Here is a 13,142-nt window from a genome sequence, read left to right as displayed (position 1 = left end):
AGGAGTCGCCAGATTGAAATGTATCAAAATAGTTTTTTCCCCTCTCTTTCCATTTCACATTCTGATGTAATTACTGCCAGGTCGACTCTGTTGCCACAACTGTCAAGAAGATAACGTACATCAAAAATGTATTTTCATATCCTGAATCTTCAAAGGTGCAAGCAATTCAGATAAAATTAAATCTGCTTTCGTTCAGAAAGTATGCATGTATCCACACCCTCCAGTAGGTGCCAATGTCACTGTATGGTGCCTTTTATATGTGTAAAAGTCAATGTCTATAACAACCAAATCCCTTTCTAATGTGCCCTTTGGATTAGAGATCTACTTTAAGTAGAAGTAGTTTTGTAATATCCTGCAGCTTTTTGTGCTGTGGAATTTCCTCCATTAATATTGTAGGCTAAATCTGGGCACAGCAGCAACACACAAACTACAGGGCCTGCTATTCAAGTACTCACAATTTAGGATGTCATTTAAAGTTATCAATTAAATCAGTTCTGTAATCATGCCTTAGTATCTATTATTATGTGTACATTGAGTGCATGGATTGTTAAACTATATGTTTAAATTGTTACAAGGTGATAACAACCACTAAGGGAATAGTTTTTTATACTAAACAAAAAATGTTATCTGGAAATTGTGCAAAGAAAATAGATAAGAGTAATTACAATTAATATTAATATCTAAATATTTAATGTAATTTGCTAATCAATAATATTTGCAATAAAGTAAAGATCAATTTATAAAAAGATTCCTGGAGCAGCGTGACTGAATGCTGGCGAAAATAGAGAAATGTCAACTGAAATCAAGATATTCACAGGACAGTGCAACCATAGGGGCAGACGGTGTATAAACTTTGATTTTTGTTAGACAAATAGGGTGGTTGCTTAGGCTTCAGTCAATAAAAGCATTGTCCTAAAGGCAAGGTGATTTTATCTGCTGTTTTAACAATTGCTACTCTTTTTGAAGATTTTTCTACAGTCACAGTATCTGTTTAATGATTACAGTTGATATCAACATTGGTTGGCACAAATCTGGCTCACCAGCATTGGGACTAATGTTAAACATATGTAGGCATTTATTAAACTGAGTCCTTCTACGCTTTATAGAGTTCAGTACAGCCATTTGGTTTTCTTCTTCAAACCACAGTACAAAGTGAAGAATGTGACAAGAGTGAATCTATTACAGACTCCACTCTGGAGGAAAATATATAGCATGACCACCTTATAAAGTACCAGTATCAAACGCCACCCCACTGGCCACAGGTACGATTATTAATTCATTATGTGAACTGACTGTTGAGTGGTGGTGTTGTTGATCCAACCAAATATTTATGATCAGATCAGGCTCCTTGGTCTGAGCTGCAACTGTATGCTGCAGTGTTCACAAATTTTAAATACAAAAGAGATTAAAAACACAACTAGATGGCATAGGGGCATGGTTTGCCTCACCTCTGTTTGGTGCTTCTCCTAGATGGTTCATATGACAAATTGCAATTCTGTGCATCTACAAACTGTGCTACTATGGCACCTAGTTTTGTTTTTTTTCATCTTTACAACTTTTGGACACCAGCATATATTTGCACCTACAACCCAGGAGCCTGATTTAGATCATAAAATATTAGATTGGATCACCAAGACCACTCACTAGTCAGTCTTACATAATGAATTGAGCATCACCTTTGTGTCAGTTTATAAGGATAATCAAGCTAAGAAATAAATGTATATAACATTTACAAAACTCACAAATTAATTCATGTAGAAAAATCATTTCCATATTAAAGTGTTGTGGTGGCTTCTCAAAGCTATATCTAGATTCTATGAAAGAACTGTATTATTTTATGTCACATGGCCACTTTTATCTCTATAAGGCAGTCAGTTTAAAGGTTTATTCATCTGACAGAAAAAAAACAGAGCATTTGTACAGAATTTAGATACGGTTTTTGCAGCCTGTCACTATCATATTTCCTTTAAAATGGAATCAAACCACTGAAAATACCAAGTGTCACTAAAGCAGAAAAAGAGTAAATCAACTGGCCTTTAAAGATTTCTGTGTAAATAAAAGCTGAACTGACTGTAACATACACAACTGCATTTGCAAAGGATAGGACTACTTCAATAATCTCTGCCTTAAATAACATTACTGTTTCTGGCAAGTATTTTTCCACCTGGTTTTCTTCCTCTTTTCCTACTCCTTTACTGAAGGCAGTGAATCATGCTAGTGTATGGTTTCAAAGGTACTGGTTGTCCTCCTGTACACCACCCAAATATAATTCTCCATTCTTCACGAGTCTAAATAATGAGTGTAGCCAGGTTTTTTATCTTTACCCACAGTGACACATATACACACTTCCTACAAGAGTCACAGGATAGCAACCTGGCTGATTTCCCCCCTCCCTAGTCCAAGGTCACTATGGTTAATTTTAGGTCACTAACACCATGCTGGCTGAGATCAGCTGACTTGGCACAGGTCAGGGTTTGAACTTCCTGGTCTATCTGACTCAAACAGTTACTATTGTTTGTGGGTAAATTGCAAGTCAGTTTTGCAAAATTATATTTTAACATCTGTATGCTCATGATCATGCAATGAATACCACCACCTGCACATTCCCCCTCCAAGTCACACACCATCCCGACTTGGAAATATATCGCCGTTCCTTCATCGTCGCTGGGTCAAAATCCTGGAACTCCCTTCCTAACAGCATTGTGGGAGAACCTTCACCACACGGATTGCAGTGGTTCAAGAAGGCGGCTCATCACCACCTTCTCAAGGGCAATTTGGGATGGGCAATAAGTGCTGGCCTTGCTAGCGCGCCACATCCCATGAATTTAAAAAAAAGAATAGTGGGTCAAACAGTACAAAAAATGTCTGCTTTGGTTAGTAGTATTCTGTGTGATTAATGATAGCAAGAACATAAAATCCTGTGACCTGCTCTTCTGCACCTTGTTAACAGTTGTTTGTTAACGAATGACGGAAGAGATCAACAGTCTTATTGACGACAAGCACACAAATACTTAACATGGATTGCTGTTATATAAAAGCTATGAAGATTGGCTGGGCCTATTTTATAGATAAATACAGTCAAATCCAAATACATGTAAAATGGGACATGAGAAATATAACCTGCTTTTTGAGCCTATTCAAGCAGAATCATTGTAAAAAATATGGTGCACTAGTCTGAACACTGGCCTCTATATTAACCCCCCTCCCCTTCGTGATGGGCAGGAGGAGGTCGGATGTGGGGTTAAACCCTAAAAAGCACAACCCTAACCCGACGCATATGTGCCTGCCACCATTTTTATGGTGGCAGGTAGAATGGTGTATGAGTGTCCCATCTTGGAGAGGCTGGACACTTCATTAACATATTTAAATCAGGCTCCACCGTGCAATTGGAAGTCTGATTTAAATTTAACTGCTGCCACATGGGTTTCCCAAGGCTCAGGAAACCCGGCAGCGAAATGGAGGTGGGAGCTGCCGGCTCCAGAAGGTACTTGTGGGCCAGGAGGAGCAGGAGTGCTCCCCCCAGCCTTTCTCTAGCCCCTGCCATGATCGACGACCTCACCGCCCCTCTAGCCTCAATCTGCAGCCTACACCCCTCCCACGATCATGGCCGACCAACCCCCACCCCAAGCCCCGATCTGCAGCCTTCCCACCTCCCGATTGCCAGGGACCATTCCCAAGGGTCTCTGGCTGCGGCCTCCTGCCATTAGTTTTCCTGCCCGAACGGCTACCAGGTGGGAAACGGAATTAAAATATGATAATGAGGTCCTGTCGTTAAATTCAGCAGGACCTCCGCGTCCCCGGCCTTGCTGACTTCTTCAGCCTCTTTCGGCCTCCCCTGCTCCCTCCCCGTAAATATCGGGGCCTAGATAAAGGTGTACCCAGATTTTATTTCATCAATATATTGGATTGTCACATTTATAAATTTAGCCATTCTGCTGTCACTAAAGCTAGAATTTACTGGTGGCAATATTAGCAGATGAATGCTTAATATGTTTGTGTGTCATGCCCTTGTCTGCTATATTAATGGAGGTGTTAAGTTTTTTTTAAAGATAATGGGTGGGAAGAGAAATGGCACACAAATGCATTAAGTGTTTATCTGCTAATATCATCAACAATCATTTCTCGCCATAAATACTCTCTTTTCTCGACAGTAACATCATTATGCAAAAGAGGTTTCTTGCTGCAGGTAATCATCTCTACAGCCCAGATTCAGTATAAACACCTGTAATAATCTAGGTTTGTTCTTTCTGTATCAAAGCACTTTCTCTTAAAATTCAGCTTGAAAACTACCTAAGATTTTTCAGAAGAGAGAAGTACTGGTGATCGGTTGAGCATACAACTATGTTAAATTTAAGATGGATTTGAAATCCAATCTTGTGTTTAGGGTCAATGCTAGGACAATCACAGTTTGGGAGACTTTGAACTTATTTAGACATAATCTTGTAAAAAAGTGTAAAACTTACCTTGCAAACAGAGATTTTATACTCCCTGTAGGACTGGGCTGAGGAGATTTCATGACAAAACCATCTCCATCAAGACACAGAACAGGGTCCTCCAAATAAATACTTTTGACCATTTTGTTATATTAATTTGACAACAGCAAGACAAAGAACTAGTACAGTGTAATGGCTTTACTGCAGAAGGTTGAACTTCCAATGATACCTGGAGCTTATTAGGTAGAACAGCCCAGCCCAGCTTGTTCTTATCAGTTAATGAGTGATATATTATTCCACGACTGTGACTGCTGCTCAGTTCACTTAATAAAGATGTTTCTATGGAAACCATTACTTTTTTCAGTAGTCATTTTGTTGTACATTAACTCTATATACCAAATGAATCTTTATAAATTACCTGGAGTGGGTACAGAACAGATTCATGTCACTGTGATCAGTGGTTTCCAGCCTTTCCTGAATCTATGTGAACCCAAACAATTGTACTTGCTTCTAACTTGGCTCAGTGTGTATAGTTTGCTTAACGTAATCTATGTAGGGTGTGATATCCGAGCTCAAAATCTTAAAAAAAAGCTTCATGCTATTTGATTTAGACAAAAGCCAGTGTAATAGATGACTTCAGTTCCAGCATCAAATCTGTATTGAAGGGCATACAGGCAGTTCAGTTTCAGTTGTAAGTTGATACAGCCTATTAATTCCGAACGTACAAAAAAGATCACTGACCCATCCAGTCTGATCCGTCCAGGCAAGGTGCAGCCTATGTGCACTATCAAAAAGGGAGAAAATAGAATATGAGAGTAAACTTGCAAGAAATATAAAAACATTGTAAGAGCTTCTACAAGTATATAAAAAGGAAGAGAGTAGCAAAAGTAAACGTGGGTCCCTTAGAAGCTGAGACAGGAGAAATTATAATGGGGAATCAGGAAATGGCAAAAATGTAAAACAAATATTTTGTATCTGCCTTCACAGTAGAAGACACAAAAAACATACCAGAAATAATGGGGAACCATGGGTCTAATGAGAGTCAGGAACTTAAAGCAATTAATATTAGTAAAGAAAAGGTACTGGAGAAATTAATGGGACTAAAAGCCGACAAATCTCTTGGACCTGATGGCCTACATCCTAGGGTTCTAAAAGAGGTGGCAGCAGAGAGATGGATGCATTGGTTTTGATCTTCCAAAATTTCCTAGATTCTAGAATGGTCTCAGTGAATTGGAAGGTAGCAAATGTAACAGCACTATTCAGGAAAGGAGGGAGAGAAAACGGGGAACTAAAGGCCAGTTAGCCTGACATCAGTAGTCGGGAAAATGCTGGAATTTATTATTAAAGATGTGGTAACAGGGCACTTAGAAAATCATGATATGGTTAGGCAGAGTCAACATGGTTTTATGAAAAGGAAATCGTGTTTGACAAGTCTATTAGAGTTTTTTTGAGGATGTAACTAGCAAGGTAGATAAAGGGGAACCAGTGAATGTAATATATTTGGATTTTCAAAAGGCATTCCATAAGCTGCCACATAAAAGGTTGTTATACAAGATAAGGGTTCATGAGGTTAGAAGTAATATATTAGCATGGATAGAGGATTGGTTAAATGACAAAAAACAGAGAATAGGAATAAATGAGTCATTTTTAGGTTGGCAGGCTGTAACTAGTGGGATGCTGCAAGGATCGGTGCTTGGGCCTCAGCTATTTACAATCTATATTAATGATTTAGATGATGGGACCGAGTGTAATGTATCCAAGTTTGCTGATGATACAAAGCTAGGTGGGAAAGTAAGCTGTGAGGAGGACACAAAGTGCTCAATTTTGAAATGGGGGTGGGGGTGGGGGCGGGGGCGTGGTGGGAGGGCAGTGAAGGTGCATGAGGCAAACCCGAATTTAAAAAAACTTACCTTTTCTGACGCGATCACGATGTAATTGATGGTGATTAAAGTTGTTTCCGGGTTTCACGCCTGGCAGCCAGCCTGGTTGACAGGCTGGAACAGAGAGTGGAGGGTGCTGAAGATCGGTGGGGGGGGGGGGTAGAGTGGAAGATCGGGGGGGGGGGGGGAAATCGGGGACTGAGAGGGACATCGGAGTGGGAGACATTGGGGGCGGAGAGGGAGACATCAGGGGTAGAGGGGCGATCGGAGAGGGAGACATCGGAGCAGGGTGGAAAGGTAGATTTATTTTGTTTTTTAACTTTGTGCAATGGTTTTTTATTGAATCCTGCTGCCTTCCTGCCGGGTCCCGATGTTAACTTGCTCTTTTGAGCAGGTGAGAGGGACACCCGCAGGAAGGAAGTGGGCTCTTGTTTAAAAATGCAAATATCATCGGGACCCGACTGCAATTTTAGTTGAAGGCCTAAGAGGGGGAGCAGTGACTGCTTCCCTGTCAGGCCAGACCTGCCAGGAGGTGGATTGTGGGCCAGAAGAGGCCGAGGTAGATAAGTAATTACATTTAATTTTAGGTTTCCTTGAGGGCCAGTAGGAGCAGGAGTGCTCCTTCGTGCCTCTCAAGGAAGCCTTGGGCCTCTCTTGCCCTGGGCTCCCCCTCCTCCTGATCACATCCAGAATTCCCCTCACCACGTATCTGTGATCCCAGCTGTGGCCTTCTGCTGTCGAATTCCTGCTCTCACTTGCGGGTTCGGGCAGGTCAGCGAGAAGATTTATGTCTGCTTCAGGGCGCGCAAGCCCCTTTAAAATTGGGGCCTATGTTTCTCCAATAAAAAGACCCAGTTCTCTGAACTTATCCTGAGAACTAAGAGCCCTGAGACTTGGTAAGAAAAAAAAGAAAGACATGCATTTATATAGTGCCTTTCATAGCTAATGAAGTACTTTTGAAGTGTAGTCACTGTTGTAATGTAGGAAATATTGTGGTATCATTCTGGCGGCTCTCCTCTGGACCTTCTCAGGGTCTCAATATTCCCCACAGTATGAGAGGACCAAAACCAGGCACAGTATTCTAGATGTGGCCATGTCAAAGTGTTGTATGTGGTAAGTATTTTCTGGAATGCTCTGCCTGAAAGGGTGATGGCAGCAGATCCAATAGTAACTTTCAAAAGGAATTTGGATATATACTTAAAAAGGAAACATTTGCAAGGGAATAGGGAAAGAGCAGAGGAGTGGGACTAATTGGATAATTCTTTCAAAGAGCCGGCACAGGCACGATGGGCCGAATGGCCTTGTATGATTCTATAAAACTCAAGTCATCTCTCATTCTCACAAATTTAGCTCTCTTGAAACCTGGCACTAATATTAAATTATCCTTAACAGTAACTTGGCTAATCAACTTAAAAGTTATAATCACTGTTGTCCAGATGTCCCCCACATGAAGCTCTGACATCTTAGGAACACTGCTAAAGATCAAGTCAAATAGATCATTTACCTTAGTATTCTCTCTAATATGCTGTGTGAGAAAACGATAGTTAGTAACACCTACAAATATTTCAGTCCCCTCTCCCATACTTGACTGATCACTTTCAGCAAATCTTATCACAGGATAATAAAAATCCCCATTGCACATATACTACCTAGTCCTTTTAATTTGCACAGAAAGTGCCTTGTCCTGGTTAGCTCCCTGGTCTGGTGGCCTACAGCAGGTACCAGGGATTAATTTAGGACCAATACTTGATCCAACCACACCAAGATTGTTTCAACACCTCCCTTCAGACCAATATCTTCTCTGGATAGTAAATGGTCAATAGAACATACTAATACTCTATTTATAGTACATTTCTCGCTCAGGATGAGTGCTGTAATATGAATGAGTCAGCATGTGTGCTTCTAGAGGCAGGAAACACCTCCTTGTCAGGTGGTTTCGTATCCTCCTTACAAAAGGAATGTGGCACTTAAATGGCCATCACTGGTGACAGTTGTCATTGGAGCCATCGTTTTGTTTTGGCTGAGCTCTCATCTTCTACCAACATGCATGTGAACATGACCTCTCAGCAACTGCACATGCACTGATCCTGCACAAGCACATTTGTTCCAAATTTGACATGAGTCTCTGAATCCACCCTACAGTATAAATGGGACAAATTCAGAGCATGGGTTGCCACATCATGGCCTCGATATTAACCCCCAACAACGGACGAGAGAGGGTTGGGGGGAGGGGTTAAAAATGAAAAAAACAGGAAATGCGTCCCCAATGCCCACAGTGCAATTGGGAGCTTGATTTAAATTTAACAGTTGCTGCGCGGGTCTCCCAGGGGTCAGGAAATCCGTCAATGAAAAGGAGGCGGGAGCTGCCGGCTCAAGAAGGTAAGTGCCTTTTATAGCACTCCCTGTGGGCCAGGAGGAGCAGCAGTGCTCCCACCAAGCCCCTCCAGGAAGCCTTTGGCCTCTCCTTTGCCGATCGCAGACCTCCCTCCCCCACCCCAACACCCAAACACCGATGTCCTTTCCATGCCGCGATTGCGTCCAATCTCCCCCCCGCCTACCCTCGCCAGGCCCCGATCTCCGGCCTTCCCCACCTCCCAGGATGGCCTCTCTCTTTCTCCCCCCCCACCCCAGGCCCCGATCTCTGGCCTTACCCCCCACTCTGGCAATGGGCCTCCCTCCTGATTGCCGCTCTCTTTATGCTACCCGCATCAAGCCCCGATCTTTGGCTCCCTCCTTCCCGATTGCCGGGGACCCTCCCCAAGGGATCCCAGCTGTGGCCTCCTGCCATTGTTTTTTTCTGCCCGGCAACCAGCCAGCTGGTCAATTTGTCCGGTTGCCTGGCAGGAAATGGAAGAAAAAGATTATAATGAGATTCTCTCTTTAAAATTGGCAGGACTTCCGTATCCCCAGACTGCATGTGTTCCCCAGCCATTTTCGCCCTACCCCGCACCCTCCCTGCCTCTCTGTAAATATTGGGGCTCGTATTTCATTGGAAGCAATTCAGAAAACTAGCTGAGGTATTAATTTAGCTTGTAGTGCTCTAAACAGTCATAGAATAGGAGGCAATATGGGATTAGGTAGAAAATTGGCTTAAAAACAGATTCAGTGGCAGCCATTACTAGGAACGTTTCAGACTGGAGAAAGAGCTATGAGATTTAGGGGTTTTTGTGGATGAATCTATGAAAGTGTCAGCACATTGCGTAGCTGCAGTAAAAGAGGCAAGAGGAATAAAATACAAATTTAAAAAGCTGGTATTGTTGCTGTGTAAGCTATTGGTCAGGCCTTATTTGTAATATCATCTATCATTGCCCTTGAACTGGTATAGAGAGACATGCAATGAAGATGAGTCCAGGTATCCAAAATGTAAGTTATGAGAAAAGGTAGGGAAGCTGGGTTTGTTTTAGTTGCTCCAATTGAAGTTTTAATGTTTATGCAGGGAATTGAGAAAATTGATCCAAGTGAAGTGTTCATATGGTGAATGGTTCAGATACAGGGGATACAAGTTAACAATTAAGAAGTTATGAGTAAAAAGAGTAGTCACTGAAACATTTTTACCCAAAGGGTAGTCGAGTTGTGGACTGAGTTACTAGAGAATGCTGATGAATTGGACAGTTCGGGGGTAAAATTCAAATGTGGCTGGTCCGCCCTTTATACACCCCACCTGATTTCCTTTCGATTGAAGTCAGGTGATTACAAAAGTCCATTGACCCTAGAATTTAAATTCCCAACATTTCCCACCCTTTCTGAGTTCAACACTCATCTGCTAAACCGTTGGGTGTCTCATTGTAAAATTTAATTAAAGTCTGATGCAGTCCATTGTGCTGTTGATCACTAAAGCACTCAGTGCTGCATTTAATACCTCATACAAAGGGAAATGGCACTCAAGGAATGTATAATGGAAGCTTGGTGCTGTCTCTGCTGAGATTGTACCAGGAATTAGAAAAATAGTGTTGCTATATTGTGGCTCAGAGCATTGTGTAGCAGCATGCAAATTATATTTCAGCTACCCCAGAGAGGAATTTCTATAATGATTGATGATAAGAATGGCCCATCCCTACCACACAATTTACATAGAGTCACACAGAATTTACAGCACAGAAACAAGTCATTCGGTTGATGTTTATGCTCCACACGAGCCTCCTCCCACTCTATTTACCTCATCTCACCCTCTCAGCATAATTTACTATTTTTCCCACAGAATTTTCCAGGAATTAACAAAAAAGGAAAATTGAATTGGTCTTGTTGGGTTAAGTCTCTTTTTGGTTTGTTTTGTATAAAGTAGGAGTTGGGAGATAGATTTGTAGATATCAAGTGTGAAATTTCTCCCGTTGCTAATTTTAGTGAACAAATTGGCATGATGATGTGGAGATGCCGGTGATGGACTGGGGTTGACAATTGTAAACAATTTTACAACACCAAGTTATAGTCCAGCAATTTTATTTTAAATTCACAAGCTTTCGGAGGCTTCCTCCTTCCTCAGGTAAATGTTCAGGAGCTCCATGAAGCCGACGCATTTATACATACAGAACAATACATGGTGTTTACAGAATGCCCCTGCAACTGCCCGTTGCCAAGGCAATCACCGTGTTCAGACAGAGAGGTGTCACCTGCAGAACCCCCGAATACACATTCAACAAAAAAACAAACAGGAAAAAAAACAGAGAGAGGCAGAAACATCCGGAAGGCAGAGAAAGCCAGCAAATGACCCATTATATTAAAAACAGATAACATTTGTTCGCTGGTGGGGTAACGTGTAGCGTGACATGAACCCAAGATCCCGGTTGAGGCCGTCCTCATGGGTGCGGAACTTGGCTATCAATTTCTGCTCGACGATTTTGCGTTGTCGTGTGTCTCGAAGGCCGCCTTGGAGTACGCTTACCCGAAGGTCGGTGGATGAATGTCCTTGACTGCTGAAGTGTTCCCCGACTGGGAGGGAACCCTCCTGTTTGGCGATTGTTGCGTGGTGTCCGTTCATCCGTTGTCGCAGCGTCTGCATGGTCTCGCCAATGTACCATGCTCTGGGGCATCCTTTCCTGCAACGTATGAGGTAGACAACGTTGGCCGAGTCACAGGAGTATGAACCATGCACCTGGTGGGTGCTGTCCTCTCGTGTGATGGTGGTATCTGTGTCGATGATCTGGCATGTCTTGCAGAGGTTACCGTGGCAGGGTTGTGTGGTGTCGTGGACGCTGTTCTCTTGAAAGCTAGGTAATTTGCTGCGAACGATGGTCTGTTTGAGGTTGGGTGGCTGTTTAAAGGCGAGTAGTGGAGGTGTGGGGATGGCCATAGCGAGGTGTTTGTCCTCATTGATGACATGTTGAAGGCTGCGGAGAACATGGCGTAGTTTCTCCGCTCCGGGGAAGTACTGGACGACAAAGGGTACTCTGTTGGTTGCGTCCCGTGTTAGTCTCCTGAGGAGGTCTATGCGATTTTTTGCTGTGGCCCGTCGGAACTGTCGATCGATGAGTCGAGCGTCATATCCCGTTCTTACTAGGGCGTCTTTCAGCGTCTGTAGGTGTCCATCGCGTTCCTCCTCGTCTGAGCAGACCCTGTGTATTCGCAGGTCCTGTCCATAGGGGATGGCCTCTTTGACGTGGTTAGGGTGGAAGCTGGAAAAGTGGAGCATCGTGAGGTTGTCCGTGGGCCTGCGGTAGAGTGAGGTGCTGAGGTGCCCGTCTTTGATGGAGATTCGTGTGAATTGCATAGACCTCCTCAGGAGACCAACACGGGACGCAACCAACAGAGTACCCTTTGTCGTCCAGTACTTCCCCGGAGCGGAGAAACTACGCCATGTTCTCCGCAGCCTTCAACATGTCATCAATGAGGACAAACACCTCGCTATGGCCATCCCCACACCTCCACTACTCGCCTTTAAACAGCCACCCAACCTCAAACAGACCATCGTTCGCAGCAAATTACCTAGCTTTCAAGAGAACAGCGTCCACGACACCACACAACCCTGCCACGGTAACCTCTGCAAGACATGCCAGATCATCGACACAGATACCACCATCACACGAGAGGACAGCACCCACCAGGTGCATGGTTCATACTCCTGTGACTCGGCCAACGTTGTCTACCTCATACGTTGCAGGAAAGGATGCCCCAGAGCATGGTACATTGGCGAGACCATGCAGACGCTGCGACAACGGATGAACGGACACCACGCAACAATCGCCAAACAGGAGGGTTCCCTCCCAGTCGGGGAACACTTCAGCAGTCAAGGACATTCATCCACCGACCTTCGGGTAAGCGTACTCCAAGGCGGCCTTCGAGACACACGACAACGCAAAATCGTCGAGCAGAAATTGATAGCCAAGTTCCGCACCCATGAGGACGGCCTCAACCGGGATCTTGGGTTCATGTCACGCTACACGTTACCCCACCAGCGAACAAATGTTATCTGTTTTTAATATAATGGGTCATTTGCTGGCTTTCTCTGCCTTCCGGATGTTTCTGCCTCTCTCTGTTTTTTTTCCTGTTTGTTTTTTTGTTGAATGTGTATTCGGGGGTTCTGCAGGTGACACCTCTCTGTCTGAACACGGTGATTGCCTTGGCAACGGGCAGTTGCAGGGGCATTCTGTAAACACCATGTATTGTTCTATATGTATAAATGCGTCGGCTTCATGGAGCTCCTGAACATTTACCTGAGGAAGGAGGAAGCCTCCGAAAGCTTGTGAATTTAAAATAAAATTGCTGGACTATAACTTGGTGTTGTAAAATTGTTTAAAATTGGCATGAGTGTGAGGATTACTGTTTTATAGTTACATTGACTTTGTTTGGTAAAATTAGCAACAGGAGGAATCTCACCTCATTGTTCTCTATGTTC

The 13,142-nt window shown here is 43.3% G+C and overlaps 1 protein-coding gene across 2 annotated transcripts in view; it reads right to left on the bottom strand.

Annotated features, from left to right (window-relative positions):
- LOC137320983 (GRAM domain-containing protein 2B) overlaps positions 1–4,656 on the bottom strand; it is a 92,378-nt gene extending 87,722 nt beyond the window's left edge. The window contains exon 1 of one of the 2 annotated variants that reach the window (XM_067983051.1): positions 4,464–4,656. In XM_067983051.1, coding sequence (XP_067839152.1) covers positions 4,464–4,576 — 113 coding nt within the window. In that variant the 5' untranslated portion in view covers positions 4,577–4,656. The remainder of the gene's footprint in view (positions 1–4,463) is intronic. The other variant, XM_067983052.1, reaches the window with a different exon arrangement.
- Between the last annotated feature and the right edge of the window lie 8,486 nt (positions 4,657–13,142).

Source organism: Heptranchias perlo, chromosome 4, assembly GCF_035084215.1.
Source record: "Heptranchias perlo isolate sHepPer1 chromosome 4, sHepPer1.hap1, whole genome shotgun sequence".
NCBI lineage: Eukaryota > Metazoa > Chordata > Chondrichthyes > Hexanchiformes > Hexanchidae > Heptranchias > Heptranchias perlo.
This window is presented reverse-complemented; position numbering and strand designations above follow the sequence as displayed.